The sequence below is a fragment of the Onychostruthus taczanowskii genome, unplaced genomic scaffold, assembly GCF_017590055.1.
Source record: "Onychostruthus taczanowskii isolate IOZ18803 unplaced genomic scaffold, ASM1759005v1 scaffold73, whole genome shotgun sequence".
Taxonomy (NCBI): domain Eukaryota; kingdom Metazoa; phylum Chordata; class Aves; order Passeriformes; family Passeridae; genus Onychostruthus; species Onychostruthus taczanowskii.
This window is the reverse complement of record NW_024505118.1, coordinates 863,736-884,225: the sequence shown is the minus strand read 5'-3', so window position 1 is coordinate 884,225 and position 20,490 is coordinate 863,736. Positions and strand designations below refer to the sequence as shown.

Here is a 20,490-nt window from a genome sequence, read left to right as displayed (position 1 = left end):
GCAGTACGTCAAGCACTTTCTCAAGAGTCTTGATACTCTCCACTGTTGGTCATATCAAGATAAACAGACACAGTGCAGTACAGCTTACTGGAGCTCAGGAGACAGAGAGAGCAGATGATCAGGAGCTCATAAGACTTCCACACCTTATTACTCAGTATTCCTGGCCACCAGGAGACATTTGCATTGGGCAAGGTAGATGCAAAACTGGGGCTAATATTAAAAATACTATCTGGTTGTGGATTTTATTTTTAAAGATACGTTTGTTTAGTACCACAGACGAAACAAAGTAAGGCTCAAACTATTATTAGTGATAACTTTGAGTAAGAATTGTGGAATAAATAAGGTAATCTTTGACACATTTTTGCTATAGGTGATAGGAATAATTTCCTTTTTTATTGTTGCTTCAAATTTCAAAGGCATATAGTTTCACTGTTTTATCTTACGGGAAAGCAAGGATATGTTTTGTGAACTCTCCCACAAGTGGCATCAAATAGAAGAATAAATAATAAAATAATTAAATTTAATTATTTTTCCCCAAATTGTTTTTCTCCCACTGTAGAGTCACAGCTTGCCCAAAATCAGCTAGTAGCAGTGAAAGACTAGCTCTTCAGGTGGGCTGTCCAGGTCCCCAGTGGAGTCTTGATCTATAAAATGCATCAGATATTATACTAAAATTACTCCACTGTTTGACCATTCAAGCATTATAGATGAAAGTCCTCTTACAGAGACAGCACAACAACCTTACCCATACAGAAATTAAATTTAGCTTAATCCATATGCTAGCACATACTATAATCTTTCATTGTATACCCCAGAAATGTGTTTCTTAGGCATCAGCTACTTTTATGTTTCCCCTTTAGTTTATTGTCTTATATCATAATAGGAAGAAATACAGTTAAATCTACCTCTACATTGGATACACCAGAAGAAGTAAAGTAATAATTATTATGACCAAATATACTAAAATGAAGAAACAATTACTTCACCAATTTTATCATCTGCCAAGATATTTGTAAGCTATAAATGCAACAAAGTTAATACACTGTTCAATATGTATGTCACTTCACTGGAAATTTACTTCACAATTTACTGGAAGCTGCAATGAGATAAGAAAATGAGCAGGAGCAGTAACCATGTTAATAACAATGTTAAAGATTACACAACAAAAGAAATTATGGGGAAAATATTCCATTATGAGACAGGACAGCTCCTTAATTCCAACATGAAATCTGAGCAAATGATGGTGAAAGTATTCATTGTTTTATGATATGCTAGAGACAAATATAAAAAACACTTCAATAATGAATGCCTTGGTTGCACTCAAACAAAGATTAAAAATGTTTTTAGTCATCTACATTATTAACTAGACACTGATGACAGTCACCTGGTTGCTTGCTCACGAAGTTTTATCCCTCACAGAAATTCACTTACTGACTTCTTTTTGCATCTGCACTATGTTACGATGTACTTCTTTTCAGAGTTTACTCTTGGTCCTTTGCATGGATCCTGCTTATTTGGATTTTTAACAGTTTTGTTCATTGCACAGTCCTTTTTTTTTTTTTTTTTTTGAGTAAATATCACATTTTCTTTCAAATTATATTCCTAAACTCGAGAGAATATGCTTTAACACTATTTGGAATTGCTCGGTATAAAAGAATGAAACATGCCAACATATTCATCTTGGAAGCAACAGAACTGTTTTGTGCATACAGCAACAGCAAACCTACATTTTTAACAACTCCTTATTTCTCCAATACAAATTAACCATATTAAAGCTTTGCCTCGCTCTAGGGCACGCACAGTATTACTGCATCATCTGTAAAGACAAAGTCAGCTTGCAAATGTGCAGCCATTCATAAAAAGACTTGCTAAATAATTATACTAACTCTGTTATTTTTAGTATGATTCAAGTAAATTAACTTTTTTAATATTGAAGCAAAGAACAGAAAAGGAAGAAAAAAAAATTAAGTCAAGTGACCACAAAGTATTTTTAAAATTCCATGACATTATCAAAGTATTCCCTAGCATGCCAGATTTTAATGAATGGAATACAGTAGTTCCATCCATCAGCTTTTCCATCAATATCCCACTCTGTCATTTTTGTTTTGAACTAAAACTTCAGCTGTGTTAATCAAAACATATACTGCCATTTTTTCACATGAAGGTTATTTCTTACTCTTTACAGGTTAGTGAAATTGTCTTTACTATAGGTTTGATACATAGCAAGCATGTCTTCTACGCTGGTTTTTTGATCAAGCATTCCCTGGACAAAGGATTACCACTACAGCATGTTTATTTTTACAAACTGGCTTTACTTAACTTTCAAAGAGCTTCTATTGACTAAACAGCAAGTGTAGCACTTGAAAGTGATTATTCCCAACCTTTTTTTGATCACTTTATAGACTAAAAGCAGACTTTTATTCTTTCATGTTTCTAATTTTTGATGGGAAACAATGCCACAGAAAATTAGGAAAAGGAATCCATTTCTTTTTATAGCCTAAAAATAAAATTATATGTGCTTATAAGTTTAGGCATACAATTCATAAAAATGGATCTTTCTTCTATAATCTTCCTTGTGTTCCAGCTTGCATGGCAAGCAGCTTCCATCATGCAGGCTAGTGTTGAAGGCATCCTAAAACAAATACCTTATCACTGAATATAGGATACTTCTTGAGATAGAGAAGCAGAGACCAAATTTTCTAAAAATCAAATGCACATAGAAAAGTGATTGATGAAAGACATATTCATGTCCATTACAGCAGACTTCGCTACTACACGCTAAATTCAGGATTCAGCACTGCCTGCTCCTCAGAAAGTTCCCAAAGTTGCTAACTTGGGCTTTATCGTACCTAAGAACACAGCTCTGTTTACAGTTGGTGACTATGCTCTGCCCTCACAAGCACAGCTGCTCCCTATACAGACCCTGCAGGCAAGTATGGAGAAGGGATGTGAGACACAGAGCTGTTGCAGACCAGAAATGGGTACTGGTATCCTCACTGCAATGGAGTATTTCCAGACATCTCTGACCAAAAGTACTGTATGTTCAGAAAACCACCTACTTCCCCTAGTTTACTGTGCCATCCTATATTATGCTCTAAAGACAAACTGAAATCATACAGAAAATTATGTCAGTTTAGACATTGCAACAGTCATTTTGTATAATCCTAGCAGCAGAATTAGCATTAGCTTTATCATAAAGGAAACATATATGGAAAGTCTACAGGACTGATTCCCCTATCTGTGCTTTTTGAGAGCTTTCATACCTGCCCAAAATGGGTATAAGGTATGGCACCTTAAAATTTGGCATCAGCACCATGTACATTTTCATAAGGCATAAACAATTATACAAAAGACAGCAAGGAAAATATCAGACTATGCATATATCCCCTTACAACCAGCTGAACTCTACCCAGACATGACTGCCAACACCACATTACTTGTAAAATGTTTGAAACAGACCTTTCACTAACATACAAAATACTGTTTGATTTTATAAGAGTAAAAAGTGAAAGTGCACATATCTCTCCTCTACACAACTAGATATGAATCAAGAATCTAAATCAATTATAAGAATTCACAAGCTATTATTTTTTCATTAGGATCTTTTGTGGTTTTAGAAATCCTTGTCTTCCTCTGCAACCTGAATAAATAGTTGCCTCTAAGTAACTCTGGTACTAATACTTCCTTTGTTCTCATTTGACAATACACGCCCCCAAGCACTAAAGATGATAAAAAAAGAATCTAAAATTCAAATACAGCCTTACAACAACTGCAGTCACATAGCCTGTTTGCATTTATGCTGAGAACAAGCTGTCATAATACTGCTCTACCATTTGTAACCTCCACGCGTTCTCACCTGCCCTCTGCAACAAGAGTCTCTTTGTCTGAAAAGTGTGTTTGTGTAACATTCCTTTTTTAATTTAAACTATAACCAAAAATAGCAAACAGCTTGTGCTCCACCAAATCTGCACTGAAGCTCAACTGCTCATGTGGGTCAGGTACACCAAAGAGTTTAATAAAGCTGTTGGGTTTACATCTGGTTTTACATCACATCTAAGGAACAGGAGGGGAGAAGAGAGTGGAAATTCTCACCATAACATAAAAGCTTAAAAAGAAAAAAAATCATTGCATTTCCTCCTCCTATGCAACCCCATCTCATCAGTCATGCACTCACTTTTTCTCAGAAGCAGCCTCTTTGTTAGAGGCTATTTATTGTAGCCAAGCTCCATTTCCAATTACCTTATACATTGAAAGAGAAAGCGCCCTCCTTTTCCTAGGGACACAGAGGAGCAATGGGCCAACACTCCAGAAGACTTTGAAGCAGAGTAAGGCAACTTCTTCTACTAAAAATCTAGTGAAGGAGTGATCTAAAAATACAGGTAAATAAATACAAGAGGGGAAAAAAGCCAAATACTAGATTCCTTTCTCTCAGCTTCAGCAAGACTAGAGTAAAATAGTCAATATATTATATCTAGAATGTATTGAGACAGTTTAAGTTTAGAGGTTTATATATCATGTTAAGCAACAGACTGATGGTATGTATAGCTTAGAGGAATTTACTGGAGACCAAAAACTACATAATATGCTTGGAAAACAGAACAAATCACAGGACACCAAGGAGCCTGTAACTTTTATTCAACAATTACCAAGTTATCCATGTGATGTCAACCAAAAGCCAAAACTGACTGTATGAAAAGGCCCATTAACAGCATCCTTTTCTGAATCTGTACATTTCAAAAACATCAGCCAAAACAATCTTAACTTCTCCAAACAAAATCATCCTGAATTAAAACGTTACTCTTCCTGATCCTTCCCACAATCAACAAAACCTGCTCTGCCTGGAGACACAAACAAGTTGTGAGGCTAGCTAAGTTATAAACTTCCTAAATTCCTATAAATAAAACAGCAAGGTTGTAATATAAGCAGAGGTAATTCAAGGAAGCAGGGTAAGTTACCTCACACCACAGGACAGAAGTACACAAAGGGCTACTGCATTACAGCTGGCACACCTGACACCCATCCTAATACTATTTTAACCTCTTATCAAGACTGTACTTTCAGAATAAGGAGAAATAGGTGAGAAATTTCTGCAGCAGAAAGAACGTTGTGTATTTTAATGTACCAGTTCAAGGGCTTGATCCAAGAACCATAACTGATCACAGCTGTCAACACAGACTTAAGGAAGAGGAATGGAATACTCTATAACTCCAGTAACAGCCATGAACAGTAACAAAGGAGAACTTGATCTATCACTTGAATTGCAGGTACAAGACCTCCTTAGAAGACTATAAGAATTCTGCACCAACATTTAAACAAACTGTACAATATAGAAACATGTAATTTGAATGAAGACACAAAATGGCCAGATGCACAAGATAATTTAGTAAGACTTTCTAGACAGAAACAAAAGTGGTTTTGTGATCATCTCAAAGGACTTCTTGGACTCTGACATTTCCTTCATGCACACCTTCCTGCACTGACTACAAAATCACCACAAGTCTTCTCCTCTTGACATCTTCATCTGTACCATCCACTACTTAAGAAATATCTATCTTCCACTTCTGGAATACCACTTTAAAACAAACAGCCAACCAATTCTGGCTGAACCAAGGAGCATTTTAAGATATTATTATAAAGAAGTATACACCCTGGTTTTATACTTTTCTGCCTCTCCTCATACAAAGGGCCTATAGCAGAAGGCAAGCAATATTAAAAGTCAGAAAATAAGTTCAATTTCAAGACATTCTTCTAAGGATATGATTTACAGGAAATCACAGGAAACCTCCCACTTGTCTCCATTAGTGAGAAGTGAGGACTATGTCCAACACCTTGAATGAATCCAAATGTAATCTTCCCACTGCCACTTTATTCTTCCTATAGTCTTATTATAACTTCTGTGCTTGATTTCTACACCTGGATAACACATTTGTCTCAAAAACTGCCATTCAACAGAGTTTTTATTTTTTCTGAATGTCTAATTCTGGAATACAGCAAAAGGGAAGGAAGTTTGGACTTCACTGAAATGATGCTTTCCAGCTTTAGTTTACTTCCCAATAAACAAAGGGCAAAAAGAAAAGCAATGAAAAGAAGACAACCCCAAAACCTTCAAAGACAGAGAAAGACCTTTAATAGATGAGCCTGAACCAGTAATTCTAATAAGCTTGTGCTAATAACCTTTTAAAAAGTAAAATTGTTTCATTCACAGAAAGACTACTGTGCAGTTTATATCTAGTACAGCTTACAGAAATTACTGGACATTATCTCTTACTTCATTAAGCAAGAAGACTGAAAGGACATAATTTTGTAGAAGAAACCATACTCAGAAAACAAGCAGTTAAGCACGAGAAACAAACTTGCAAACCCTATTTTCCCTTCTTAGCGAGACTCATCCAATAGAGTACAGAATGACAGCACCAACTTCTCTTAAATGGCTATCATATGTGTTTGATATGGAAACAAGATACTGTGGCAGTCAGATTATATACAAATGGCTGACACAAAAGCTTACACTGCATTAGTGCTGCTTCTCTAACTTGTTTCATCAAAAGGATCTTTGAAAATTAAAACTTATGATAAATTATTCATAATAGAGTCATTTTTGTGTCATCACACAAATAAAATCACGTATATTGGCACTGGTTCCTAAATGTACCATCACTGTAGAAATGAAGATTAGTCAATAATGCTAACAGGCCAAAATGATACCAATCAAATTTATGAAGAATGAAGCTTTTCTCTTTTCGATGGTGCCTTTTTATCCAGAAACCAAAACAGAGTAAGAATGACAATCACAGAAACTATCCAGGTGCCAACATTTACCTTACCATTTTTTAAAACTGACTATTTCCTAATAATTCTACTACAAATTGACTACAATTTGACAGTCATTTTGGAAGCATCTTCAAAAACACAATCTTTAAATGATCACTGCTACAATTATACTACAGCGCTAACAAATAAGGTTAATGCAAGCATATTTGGAAGCAAAGAAAACACAATAAAAACATCTTTTGCTAAGTTACCAAGAATTAGCATGATCAAGTATATTAAAGCACTGCTTAGCAGTGCTCAGATACTGTGTCAGATGGCTCAGCAAACAAGTACACCTTAATTCAACTTAAAACTAGGACACACATACTGATAAAGCATCACCAGTAGATGAAAGAAGATGCACTGAAATCATAAAGGTATAGACTTTTACTTGGAATGACACGGGTCATGATCATAAAGTGACACTTACTATTTTTTTTAAGTCAGAATGAAATTTGTATAGGAAACACAGCTAACAATTTGAACACAAGAAAAACATTTCTATTACACTCCTATTTTCAAGCTCTGAACTCCATCAGTTAAGCAAAATAAGATAGCCATCACCTTCTGAAATACCGATTTTAAAAGCCTGAAATAATGATTATGATTCAGTGCACCTTGTTAGTATGATTTGTTTTAAAATCCCTCCTCTCCAACCATCTCACAAGAATGACCCAAATAGACAGTAAATATGCTAACTACACCTTCTTCAAAGGAAGCACACCTGTGCTTCACAAAAAATGTCCCTCTATCACCACTGTTACCCTAACACAGGAAATTAAATGGGTAACTGGAAAGAAGCAACTCTAGCAACTAGAGTTACTAACATACTGCCTGAATGACTGTACAGAGCTCACAGCAAGTAGTTCAAAAAAGTGACACTGAAATTTCCTTTAATTTTTGCTAACTTTAAGCAAACCTGTAACTAGATTAGGGTTTCATACAACACAGGTAAGTCAAAATAAAACCTACTTATATAATCAAACTACTTATGTCAAATTTCCCTTGTCATAACAAGTTCGTATTTCCTTTGAAACACAATGACTTCTGTCATTCTTCATACACCAAATGAGATACCAAAAATAGGTAGCAATAGGCTCAGCGATGGACAGCTCTTTGAAGAGTTCTGGTGAGAATGCATCTACAGTGAAAACATGGCTTTACACACTTACAAATTCAAACACAAAAAACATTCATTCATCAAAATCTTTACTGATCACTAAAATACCTTAAACAGTGTATTTTGCTACTCTTGGAGCATTTTTGCATAAGTATATTCACACCTGGACAGTTTTGATGTTAAGAAAAAAGTCCTTAGGTGTCAAGCAAATTTCAGATACCCTACCAAGCCCAAAAGACTACCACAGTAGACTGAGTAGCTATAATCATGGCCAAAGATCTGGAAGGAACATATGTATAATTCAAACATAACAGCAGTGACATTTACAAGACTGTAGACATTTCACTACTTCTACCAACAATTTCACTACTTCTACCAACAATTTCACCAGCGGTAAAACTATTACTGCCATCATGCCTGCCTCAGAGCTCAAGTGCAGACAGACAGAAGAGCAGGAATTCAATCCTCCATTCACTTGTCATCTCATTCCCCACTATCTCCTTTACAAAGAGGAGAGTTCAGAAAGAGCAACGTCTCTTTCATTTGCATAAATTTACAGTAATACCACACAAGGCAAAGACTAATGGCCACAACGTTGCAACCCCCTCTTCCCAAAACAAGATTGCAGATCTTGCACAGAATTTCCTCAAATATTATTTTCTAAAATATTAGGTAATCAAATATTAAAAACTTCTTCAGTTACCACTAAGGGTGCAGATAAAGCGGGCATTAATTCCTTTTATTAAAACTGAACCATTGCAAATCAAGAATCCATTAGATTTCTGAAAAGGTTTCACAGCATGAAACTAACATTATCATTACCTTATCATAAAATCATATAATATCTGAAAAGTGTGACTACTATTTTGCTTCATTTCATCACTTGTGAAAACTCTAAGCCAATACCCATCATGGCTCCCAAAGTTTAAGGATCTAGGGTAGGGAGAGAGGTCAAGCCCAATCCAAGTGAACAGTCACTCTCTCTACCACAGGAAAAACTACATACTGTAAGCCCTGTGAATAAATAATTATAATGAAATGAATGTTTTATGAAGGAAATGCACTTGGTTTTAAAGGTCACAAAGCGACAGATAAGAGCACACAGTGAAACAAATCCAGCAAATTACTGATTGAACTGCAGGGTCAATGAATCCAAGCAATAAATATATCTCCTCTTTGAATAATTAAAAATGTCAAAACACAATGGCTGCAGACAACAGTGTTAAGAATGCAGACAGACCAGATGATCTACTTCATATTTAAGTATTTAACTTACCTGTCCTGTGACTGCTCTTCATACATTCTTTCCTTTCCTTCTTTAAAGAGTCTTATGGCCCGTTTGGATTTTTTCATAAGGCTGTCAATGTAGATTTTAAAATACTCATTCTCACTGAGTTGTGCAAGTTTCTGGTTGTCATCATATTTGCTCAGTATAAGTCGCAAATGTTGGTAAGTATCAGGTAGAATGTCAAGTATATAAGGTGGGCTGTTTTTGAGTTGAAGCTTTGGGTTTTGGCACAATCTTACCTATAAGCAAAAACAAGAGAATGTAAAAGACAAGAAAACCATTGAGACAAAAACTGATCTGATATTTTCCAATTTATCGGGTATAACATACTTCTTTAGCCTCCAGTCCCAAAGAATTAAATCCTACTTCATTTATATTCTGTGAAATTCCAACAACGTCAAAAGAGGTAAAATTTTACTTCATCTTGTCACATCTATCAAAAGTAAACAAGCTTCCCTAAATATTTTGTGGGTTTGCCCTGAAAGTATGTCTTTTCCTCTCTAATATATGCTAAGGAGCACATCAAAACACAGCATGCAAAAATGCCAAGAGCAGTATTTTCATACAGATCTGTTTTCTGCAGGTTAACTTAGCTACAGGTGTTTAAGTATCTACTAAGAACTGACATAAATTACTTTGTCATCTGCTGGCTCTCCTTATCCAACAATATAACCTCTGAGACCCTAGGGAAATATAATTTTGAAAGCTCTGCACATAAGAAAATGGTCTGAACTCTGATAGTGCTTCAAAAGTTATTACCTACAACAGACAGACTTTAGGTCACTCAAAAACAGATATTGTAAACCAGGAAACAAAAATATTATAAGGTCATGGTTTTCCAGCTCCTTGCTGGAACAGAAGCTCAGTGCTTTGCTTTGGTTGGGTAAGGAGGTGCCCACCAAAGCTTTTTTCCCATTCCCCTACCCATAACGAAAGATTCGTATGTCAAGACAAGGACAGGGAGAGATCATTCACCCAACACTGTCACAAGTACTTAATATTAAGGTACTTAGCCTCGACTCAGGGAACTTAATTCATTTAATTACTAATCAAATCAGAGTAGGGTAACAAGAAAATAAAACCAAACCTTAAAAACACATTCCACCCACCACTCCCTCCTTCCTGGGCCTAATTTTATTTTCCACTCTACCTCCTCCCCCACAGTAGTACAGTGAATGGGGGCTGTGGTCAGTTCATGACTCCTGAGCAGAGTCCGAGTCTCTGCCACGCCTCCCTCCTCAATGGGAGAACTCCTCACACTCTTCTCTTGCTCCAGACAGGGGTCCAGCCCATGGGAGACAGTCATCTTTGAACTTCCCCAGCCTGAGTCCTTCTCACAGACCACATTTCTTCACAAACTCCTCTAGAACATATCCCCTCCACAGGACGTAGTCCTTCAGGAACAGACTGCTCCAGCTTGGGTTCTCTGCAGGGACACAAGTCCTGCCAAGAAACCCACTCCAGTGCGGGCTCTTCTCTCCATGGGACCACAGGTCCTGCCAGGAGCCTGTTCTAGCACAGGTTCCTTAAGGTATCCCAGCTCACACCAGCCTGCTCTGGCACGGAATCCTCCACGGCTTACAGTGAATGTCAGCTCCACTGTGGAGCTGCATGCCCGCCACCATGGGCTGCAGGGGAATCTGCTCCAGCAGCCAGAACACTGAGCTGCAGGGCTGCAGAGGTGTTTCTCTCACATTTTCTCACTCCCCTCCTCCCTGGCTGCAATTTGCTTCTGCACAGTAGCTTTTCTCCCCCTTCTTTAAGACATTACCCCAGAGGCACCACTGTTGCTGATGGGATTGGCCTTGGCCAGCAGCAGATCCATCTTGGAGCTCGCTGCTCTACTAAACAGGGGGGAACCTTCTGGCAGTGCCTCAGCAAAACTACCGTGTAGACCCTTCACTATTAAAACTTTGCCACTTAAACCATATCGAAGAAAACATCTCAATGGACTTGGAATCATTGTGATCCCAAATGGCACAAACATTAATTGAATAGATATTAATCAAAGAATAAGTTTAGGCTAATAGAACACCTTTATTTGAATGTAGTTTCCACTGGAAATGTTACTGGAAGAGAAAGGTACTCTTTGTTTCCTACACATCATTAACATAACAAGATTAAAATTGTCTCTGAGCTACCTACATTTTCTGATAGTTTGTTCTGTAATGCTCTGTTCTAGAAGAAAAATAGACTAAAACTAACAGGTAGTTTTTGAGCTACTCAAGCTCAGCTAAAGTACTGCACAGGGACATATTCTAGATGTGTGTGCAGCTGTACACATGCAAATACTTATGAAGAAATTAAGACCATGTGGTATAAAAGTTTTATAGGCATCATTTGGAGATTGCCACATTATATATTAGTGATTTTGACATTCTTTTGAGGTAACTAATGAGGTTATAAAAACATCTTAATACTGCTGAAAGTAGATGCCTATTCCTACTAATTTATCGACTTGAAAAAAAATGCATCCTTGAGCTTTTCTGGGTGAGAGGGGAACAAACCTGTATCCTGTAATGCTTACCTCTCTAAACTCAGAGCCCTATCACTATTGCTGACCTCTCCTGTAATTTCTGCATCTACACCATTAAGAAATTCGCTGCCTTAAGACTGCTGCCTCTATAACAGACCTTCGTGCACCCCAAACAGCAAAGCAAACAGGTAATGGTTTGTGTCTGAAACATACAGCGCAAGAACACAACCAGGCAATTAGACTGAGGTAACAGGGGGTCATAGAAAAGTGGAGATAGAGTGACAAAAGTCAAGCACTTAGAAGTTTTAAAAAAGTTTAGCACCATTCGAAACAGTATTTAAAACATTTGCAATAGCTCTCCTCATTTAACTGACTGTTATTTTAGTAATTTCTATTATTCTTTCAATTTTTAGACCAGGTAATACATCAGGAAGCCTTCTGATGTGTTGTAGAACAGTCCTTATCCCAGAGAAATTTACATCTCAGTAGGGTAGGGGAAAAAAAAAAAGGAAGCAGGCAAACATAAATACATGAGCTGTTCAACATGCTGAAGAATGGTTCAGAGACTGAACACCAGCAGTATGGTATTTCTAGACATAAACTGCAAAGTTCCACAGCAAACTCTCAAATAATTTAATGGCTTCTAAAGGAACTCAAAGTTGAGAATGTGCTGGAAAGAAACAAAAAAAAGTATAGCATATTTGATCATCTCTTGACCAGTAATGAAGACTGAAACTGCAATCCACAACTGCAAGAGCTTTGAAACTAACTTGTTTATATTTTATGTGATATAGATAAGGTCATTAGGATTAAAAAAAGGGACAACAGGGCCCCAGTTGTGGGTTAGGAGATGTCTAAAGCAGGATTTTCAAAGAATAAAGGTTGGCTATGATAGCATTCTTGCAAGATCAGAAAAGCACTGAAGTCAGGTTGACAGACAGAATTCTCTAAGGAGGTGTCAGAAACACAGGCAAAGAATCTTACATGTGTAGCTAGACCTAAAAATCATCCATGCAGAGACATACAATAACTTCTCTTAGTAGAAGAGTAAGAAGAACTGGAATCCCAAATACAGAAGCGAAAATCTTTATGAAAAGCAGATTTTTTTTTTCCTCTGAACTTTGTGTTCACCGTGATTTCTGGTTTAGTGAAAACTTGAAACTAGACCAACATTCTTCAGAAGACCAACTACAGGTGAAACAAATCTGTCACTGATCAAACCTTACAACTCTCTGAAGTAACAAGCACAGGGGAAAAAAAAATCTGAAAAATCAAAATGTTTATTCAGAGAAAAAAAGTCAGCAGTGAGAGCAGACCACAAGCAGAGAAGGCTGCAATCATTCTGAATTACTTACTTACCCTAACTTAAATCTCATGAACAAAGAATTAATTATCTTTCTGAAGCTTATCTTTTTGATCAGATGTGCCAACAAGCAGAATATAAATGATTTCATATACATCAGAAATACCATTAAAATATGAAAGCAAGAAAAGACAATTTGCTTATACTGGTTGCTGCATTTTGAACAGTCAGTCCATTCAGCTATACAAAAAGAATATCAAGTTATAAGGAAGAAGTATTTTCTCTTCCAGAAGTTCTTGAAAGTTTTCTTTAGTCTCACTTCATTACATACAAGATAGTTTAAAAGGCTACCCTTTCTCCTGAATTTGGAGAGACAAATACAGCACATTACCAGAACCTTCCATTTTAGAACAAGCTTTTAAGAAAGCCACACAAAAATTCTTCAACACCTTCATTAGCTTTATGCATTATAATTGAAAAAATACTAATATTAATGTTCAAATCATAGATCCACTGAAGTAGTATAAGATTTCCTCCACTTTACAGAGTACACAAGGCTTCAAAGGAAGTAAGTCTGTAAGGAGATGGTTGGTAAACCATATGGTTTCCAGTCAGGATGTCCTGACACATACCACAGCAGTTCACAATTAAAAGTAAGCAATAAGAAAAGACACCTGCTGACGCAAAAGATTTGCAGAGACCTTTCTTCAAAAGAAAACAGAACTCAAAACAAATAAACAAAAAAAAAATCCCAACACCCCTAAAATAAAGAAATCTATACTGCACTTTACAAGACAACTCTCACCAACACATCAGGAGCGGACATGAATCATATCACTGTGTGATTTTTGTATTGTTATGACTGGAAGTAAGCATGTATATATTTAGCAAGCACTCAGAGGTAAAAAATGAAAGGCAGTAAGCAAGTTAGTAAAAAATATCTCTTATTGAGGCAAACTGAGACAAAATTAAGCTGCTTTCACTAGCTCACACATAGGGAAAATCCAAGTACTTAATCCAGAATCACAGAAACAATAAGACTGCAACTCTATGAAAACTGAGGCATTACCTTAATCTACCAGAAACTGATTTTGAAACAGTTAACTCTGGAACTTCCAGACAACTGAACTCTAGTTTCTTTGCAGAAGAACATTAATCCCCTCTCCCCTTCTCGCCCACCCCTAACCAATATAAAGGCCACTACTCATAACACTTTTGAAGATATTTGTCTTATATTTATTATAAGGCATTTTTTCACACCATCATCAGATATGAGAGTAATGGAGGCCAATTGTATATAGACAATTAATTTCTTGCTAAGATGTTCTATTCACTTTTTAAAGCAAAGTTGAAAGCCCCTGATTCATTTGATAAAAGGACCCTTGTTCAAGCAAAGCATAGCAGCCTTAACACAATCTGTTTAAACACCTAAGGCTAGTCAAAGACAATACAAGGAAAGTAACTCAGCTAAAACTGAGTAAGTATCTAATGACTAGGACATCCGCTAAACACTGTTTTCAGCTGCAGTGAATGGGTCAGAACAACTGGAGCATCAGTGCTCACACACTTCCAAAACTACACTTACAAATTGCCCAAGTGAACAAGCTCTTCTGCCACGTTGCACAAAACAAAGAATTAGAAAACGCCTTGACACACCACAAACAGCATAAAGGCAGCTCTGCAGTTAAAATACCATAATTCTCCAGCAGTCCACAACATCCACAACAATGAATTCTGAAAAACTTAATAAGGAGGACCTAATAAGGAAAATGGTCCAAGTTTGAACATTATGCTTCTTCGACAGGGATTTCTTCCTGCCTGAAGTTACCTTAACTGCAATGCATTTCATTTTCCATAGGAAAAAAAGCTCTTGTCAGAATATAAGCAGAGGTGACCCAAACACCCATCTTTTTGCCTGAGAATACAATAAGTGCTTGTTCAACAGCCACCACACTGCAACTGAACCATATGTTTCCATAGTGGAAGAATAAACAATAAGAATGCTGATGCCACAGACATACAAGGACAGTTGACTTTGGAGGGTAATTTTACTTCCTTCCAATTAGAAAGAAGCTTCTGTTCCTGTTTAATTTTGTATTCTTTTTCCATAAGCAGCGTACACCGGACGTAAGATTTCCTACCAACTTTGACCATCAAATCAATTACATGAAGTTTTGCAAAGGATAACCAATGCACTCATAGTTTCAACTACCATGCTCTGTATACTCAGATGCTGACAGATGTTAATTTAAAGAAAACCACAATACTAAGATGCAGAGGTAACACAGCTTTTACTCACTAAGTCAATAGTATAAGCTTTGGAGAAGCACTCTAGTTTGCTCTTAAATAATTCTTAAATAGCAAATCAATGCCATCTGCATTTATACAGTCAGAGTCAAGCAACTGTTGGGCCGTGACAGTGCACCCAAATAGTTTAGTCAATATTGTTAATCTTCATAGTAGGAAATTTAATTATTTTCAGGCCCGATGCATAGGAGGAATGAAAAGTGATTAAAAGTTGATGAAATACACCTGTTTTTAAAAATACCATTCAGAATGTATCATGATTTTACCAGCTTGAGTCCCAGAGGAGTGAAGTGTGAAAAAGTAGTACTGACAACTCTAAATAGTCCAAGCAGTAAACAGACCTAACTACTCCAAAGTTTACATAGTAGTAATTCTCTCCCAAAGTTGGTCTCAACATACCATTATTCTCTAATAGTAATACATGGCTAGGGTCTAGGTTTTAAAAGCCACCAGGTTTACAAACTCAGAAGACCAAAAACTCATGCAATTTATGCACAGTTTAAAGGAACACCTGAGTTATTTGTTAGCAATATTAATTTTTCATTTATTTACAGGATAAAAACTTTCTAAAACATAGATGGTGTTTTAAAAACAGTAATTTGCTTCCTGCAAATCCAGAGATATATGGTCAAAGTTCTTATACAATGCAAGCATTGAAAACCAAGGCTAGGCATAAAATAAATATTATCTTCAGCATTACACAGAAATTGAAGTATTTTTGTTTCTTAATGATAAAGCTACTGCTTACCCATGAGAAAAGCAGCAGAGAAACTTGACATTGATGCTAATATTGCTTTCCCTTTAATAATGCAGTTAATATTGTAAATTTACATAAGACATACCAATAAACCACAAAAAGTATAGATCCCAATGGATGAAGTATAAAAAGGAAATATATACGGACAGATAGCAATTTACATTCACTGATTATCTACATGCAGATTATTTTTTATTCCCTGCAAGAATGTTGCTTATGGTAACTTCTACAAACAAGGCTCTAAGGAGGAGCACTATTGAAACATTCTGTCCTGCTAAAGAATTCCTTTTCAAAATCCATTATTATTTTCAAACTGATAATAAAAGTTTAAAGAGAAAGCACCCAAACAGAGCTGCAATATTCTGCCTATTCCAACCTGAAGTATCAGCCCATGGAAAACTGGCATTATCACAAAATCTGAACAATTTGAAAGCAGGACACATAACCAATTCTACACAAAGAAGTTTGCATGGTGTCTAGGTAGCCAGAATTTTTGCATACACCACAAAACCACCCTCACTGTACTGTTCTTATAGGGCGGGAATGTTTAGTTAATCCCTTATTGTTGCAAACAAGTAATTAATACAGAAAACCTCATCTGCCAGAGTACAAAATTACAGAAAGAAATGAAGGAAAGATAGAAGATAGCAATTTTAAAAAAGAAAAAAATGCAAACCACAAATTATTGAGCTCTGCCACTAGTTTTTAAGACTGCTCTTTTTTCAGTGTTTGATCAAGATGAAAGCTTTGCTTTGTTTCCATTATTCATTTTCTTAACATCATTAGATTGGGGGAAAACTTCAACTACCTTACTACAGCAATAAGATGATTATCACAGCTACTATAGTTAAAGAATAAACAAGCATAACTGTTATTACAACAAGTAATATAGGCCTCGAAGCCACAACCTTACTATGGGCAGCACCCAACTGACTTGGCAGAACTTCTGCCTTCACTAGGTATTAATTTGATCAGTCACCCACCACAGAAATCAGTCACAGGACACACTCCAGAAATTGGATTTAAAACAACAGTTGACCGAGCAGGTTTCTATTCCTGATTTTAATCCCTGGGTTTGATCTAGACAGAGGAAAAAATTACCTTCCTGTGCCTACTGCCACACAAGGCTATGAGATTTAAATTGGTTTGCCAGCATATTAAATTTGCTCAAACACATCCTTTCACTACAAGTACCAAATGCTAAAAACTCAACCAACAAGCTAGAGCATTCTCACACTATGACATCATCCTGTCTGGTATACTTTAATAAAATTTGGAAATAAAATTTGATTATCTGAGAGCAGCTTAAAGAGGATACATTAAAGATCCAAATTGAGGACACTTATACAGTAAAATGAAAAAGGAAGCACAGTGCCCAGCCTTTCCAGTGACTTCTACCAAACAGGCCTTCCTAGCTGTTCTGATGGGCTGTGACCAATACAGCTATCCTGTACTAGATGAGTGAAAGCAATCCAGAAGTCCAAGCAGTGGGATAAAGACTTTCTGGTAACTGTGATTTTACAAAAAAATTAGGGTATAACCTTACTATATAGATCTGGCCGGACACAAGGAAATCAGAGTTCTGCATTCCCCACGTGGTTACAACAACAAACCAGATTCCTAGTTCCCAAGCTGAAAACTTCCTCCTACTGAGGAAGAGTACCTACTTTCGAGTACTTGCAGTCCTTAATACAAGAGAACTCACTGACAACATCCTGACCACTGACAGGAAAATTTCAACAGTGTCTCTGTGATAATAACCATTTTTATTAAACTTGGGGTTTCAGTTTGTAATTGCTGCCAGCAAACACAGTGGAAATACAGATACTTGATTCTTGGAGCACCAAAAATAGCCTACAAGGACTTCAAAAAATATTTAAACATTTATAAGGGCATACTACATTAGTGTCCACCCTGCCAGTATAACTAATTATCAACATTAAGAAATGTTGAACATCTTATTTCACAAGAGCCACGGGGAAAGCAAAGAGTTGCACTAAATCACAAAGAATCACAGAGTTAAAAAGTGATAACTGCATCACCATACAGCCCCAATGCCAACATGTAGTAATCCTCACTGCTCAGCAGTTCCAAGAGGAAGCTTTTAAACATCACCCAGCCTGCAAAGCAGAGTGCCTGCATCTCCTGAACAGCCAGCCATGTTACAATCAAACTCTTCCTACCACTAGTAAGGCACTCTCCTGGATAATCTATTATGATACAAGCTGTCATTTCAAAGAATACCAAACAAAATGTATCAGGCTGGTGAGGGGAAGTGTAAGAGCTAAAAAGCTACAGTCTATCCCCCCACTTCCTGAAAAATGAGTTTCAGTACAGTGTATTTCTAGTTTCAAAATTAATAGTAGATGTACTTATAAGTCATTAAAATGCAGAACACATACTTAAAAAGTTAGGCATGCCATACTAATCTGTTTACTAAACTGACAAGAGTGACATCCCCCAGTCCCCACGCACATTCCTAAAAGCACAAATACATCTATGTTGCCATCACCAACATATCTCACAGGACAATTAGCTTAACTGAAGTTTAATACTTCAGAGGTCTTGTTTGCAGACTAACAGTGTGACACAACATGAAACACACAGAATATGTGATTACAAGTCTAAGTCAAGCAGCTTTTGGTTAGGACAACTCTTCAACTTTAAGTCATTTTAAAGGATCTGAAAATAACAATAGCCTAAGGCAAACACACACATTTGTTTTCCTTCCACAAACCAAGATTAAAAAAACATAGCCAGAGGCCACTGGAAAAGAAGAAAAAAAAAAAGACAAATGATGCTTAAATAACCTAAAACATAAGTCCCTTTACTTCCCGAGGCACATGCAGCACAGCACTCAGAGCTGCAGGAAGAAGCCGTTTGCCCCTGTGTACCTATGTAAACAGCCCCATAGCCCCGTTCTTCACTGTGTGTACACACGGACGCACAGACACCCACCACTTTGTCCATAAGTTTCCAGGTCTTCTCCACAGTCCTGCGGTCAGCAGCTGCCTGCTTGGGGGGGCCCACAGCATCCTGAATGGCATCGATGAAGCCCAGGATCCGTCCCTTGCGCGGGTTCCGGCCGTTGAGGGAATTGGCCATCTGGGAGCCAAGCTGGCCGCAACGACAGAGAAACACAGGCTCACAAGGTGCTCCGAAAACATCTTGTCACAGAACCCGCCGCAGCCTGCGAGGCAACACTTCCTTCTTCACGGGCAGGAAAGGGCAAGATCAGGGCATGTTTAGGAACAAGCTTAACTTTTCATGACAAACAGCGTAAACCCACCTGGCCCGGGTTTACATTGGCAGAAGCGATCCCGGATTTATTGTCAACACCGACAGCTGGGAGGGGGGAACACACCCGCGCGCGGCTCCGCGCCGCGCCCCTGCCCGTCCCTGCGCCCGCCGGCCGCGGGCACATGCCCGGCCCCGCACAACAAAAGAGGCCGCGGCGGAGCGGGGGCAGGAGCGGGAGGAGGGAGCAGAGGAAGGCAGCAGGCAGGCACCCGCAGGGCAGGCGGGGGCAGCGGCACGCACAGACCTGGCTCCCGGCACACGCACGGACCGGCACCGCACGGCCGGGCGCCAAGGGCGAGAGCGGCCGCCGGGAGAGCCGGGAGCAGGCGGCGGCAGCGAGGTTCTTCGGCCCCCGCGGCGGAGCGGAGCGCAGGCGAAGCGTCTCTCCGGACGAGGCTCTCCTCCCTCCGGCCGCGGCGGCTTCAGTGCCGCGGGAGGCAGGCGGAGCGCATCCCGCCCCGCCGCCCGAGCCCGTCCCGCTCTGCGCCGGCCGCCCCGCAGGACTCTGCCCCGTGCGGCTGCTGCTGGCGGCGGGCGAGCGAGCGCTGCCCCGGGGGAAGCGTGGAGAACAACTGCCCTGCCGCCCGCATCGCCCTCCCGCACCCCAGCCCAGCCCGCCCGGCGGGTGGGTGGCTGGGAATGTGCGCGCGTGTGTCGAGAGTCCTACAGGCACATGCAAAAGAGACAGAGAGAGAAAGAGAGAGATGCACACGCACAGGTCTGTCTGCGGCACCGCTCGCAGCCCCCGGCAGGCTGTGGTCCCCCCGCACTCCTAGGAAGTGAGGCTGGCTCCCCGGCGGCGGCGGCCCCGCTCCTTCAGCCGCGCCCGCCCCCTCCCCGCGGCGCGCTGGCGGCCGCTCCTCTCCTCGGAACATGCCCACCCCCGTGACAACACTGCGTGTACGCCTGCGCGCCGCGCCACCAGCGCGGCCCTCTGCACGGGGGCGGGAATGCTGCCGCACGACAGCCAATCGCAAGGAGAGATTTTCTTGATTGACACGGCATCTAGCAAATGGGCGTGTGTGTAGTCACGGGGCGGGGCAGCGGCGGGGAGCGGGCTCGGGACGGGGAGGGGGCTGGAGGCAGCGGCCGGCAGGGGCGGGAGGGGCAGCAGGGCGGCCGGGGTCGA

At 39.1% G+C, this 20,490-nt stretch overlaps 1 protein-coding gene across 5 annotated transcripts in view; it reads right to left on the bottom strand.

The window, feature by feature from the left end:
* The window catches only part of CBLB (Cbl proto-oncogene B), a 128,495-nt gene extending 108,261 nt beyond the window's left edge, over positions 1-20,234 (bottom strand). For 2 of the 5 annotated variants that reach the window (XM_041422452.1, XM_041422454.1), the window contains exons 1-3: positions 20,078-20,209; positions 19,020-19,178; positions 9,207-9,457 (exon numbers count right to left, since the gene is read on the bottom strand). In XM_041422452.1, the coding sequence (XP_041278386.1) occupies positions 9,207-9,457; positions 19,020-19,166 (398 nt within the window). In that variant the 5' untranslated portion in view covers positions 19,167-19,178; positions 20,078-20,209. Of the gene's footprint in view, positions 1-9,206; positions 9,458-19,019; positions 19,272-20,077 lie in introns of all 5 variants that reach the window. The other 3 variants (XM_041422450.1, XM_041422453.1, XM_041422451.1) reach the window with 3 other exon arrangements.
* Between the last annotated feature and the right edge of the window lie 256 nt (positions 20,235-20,490).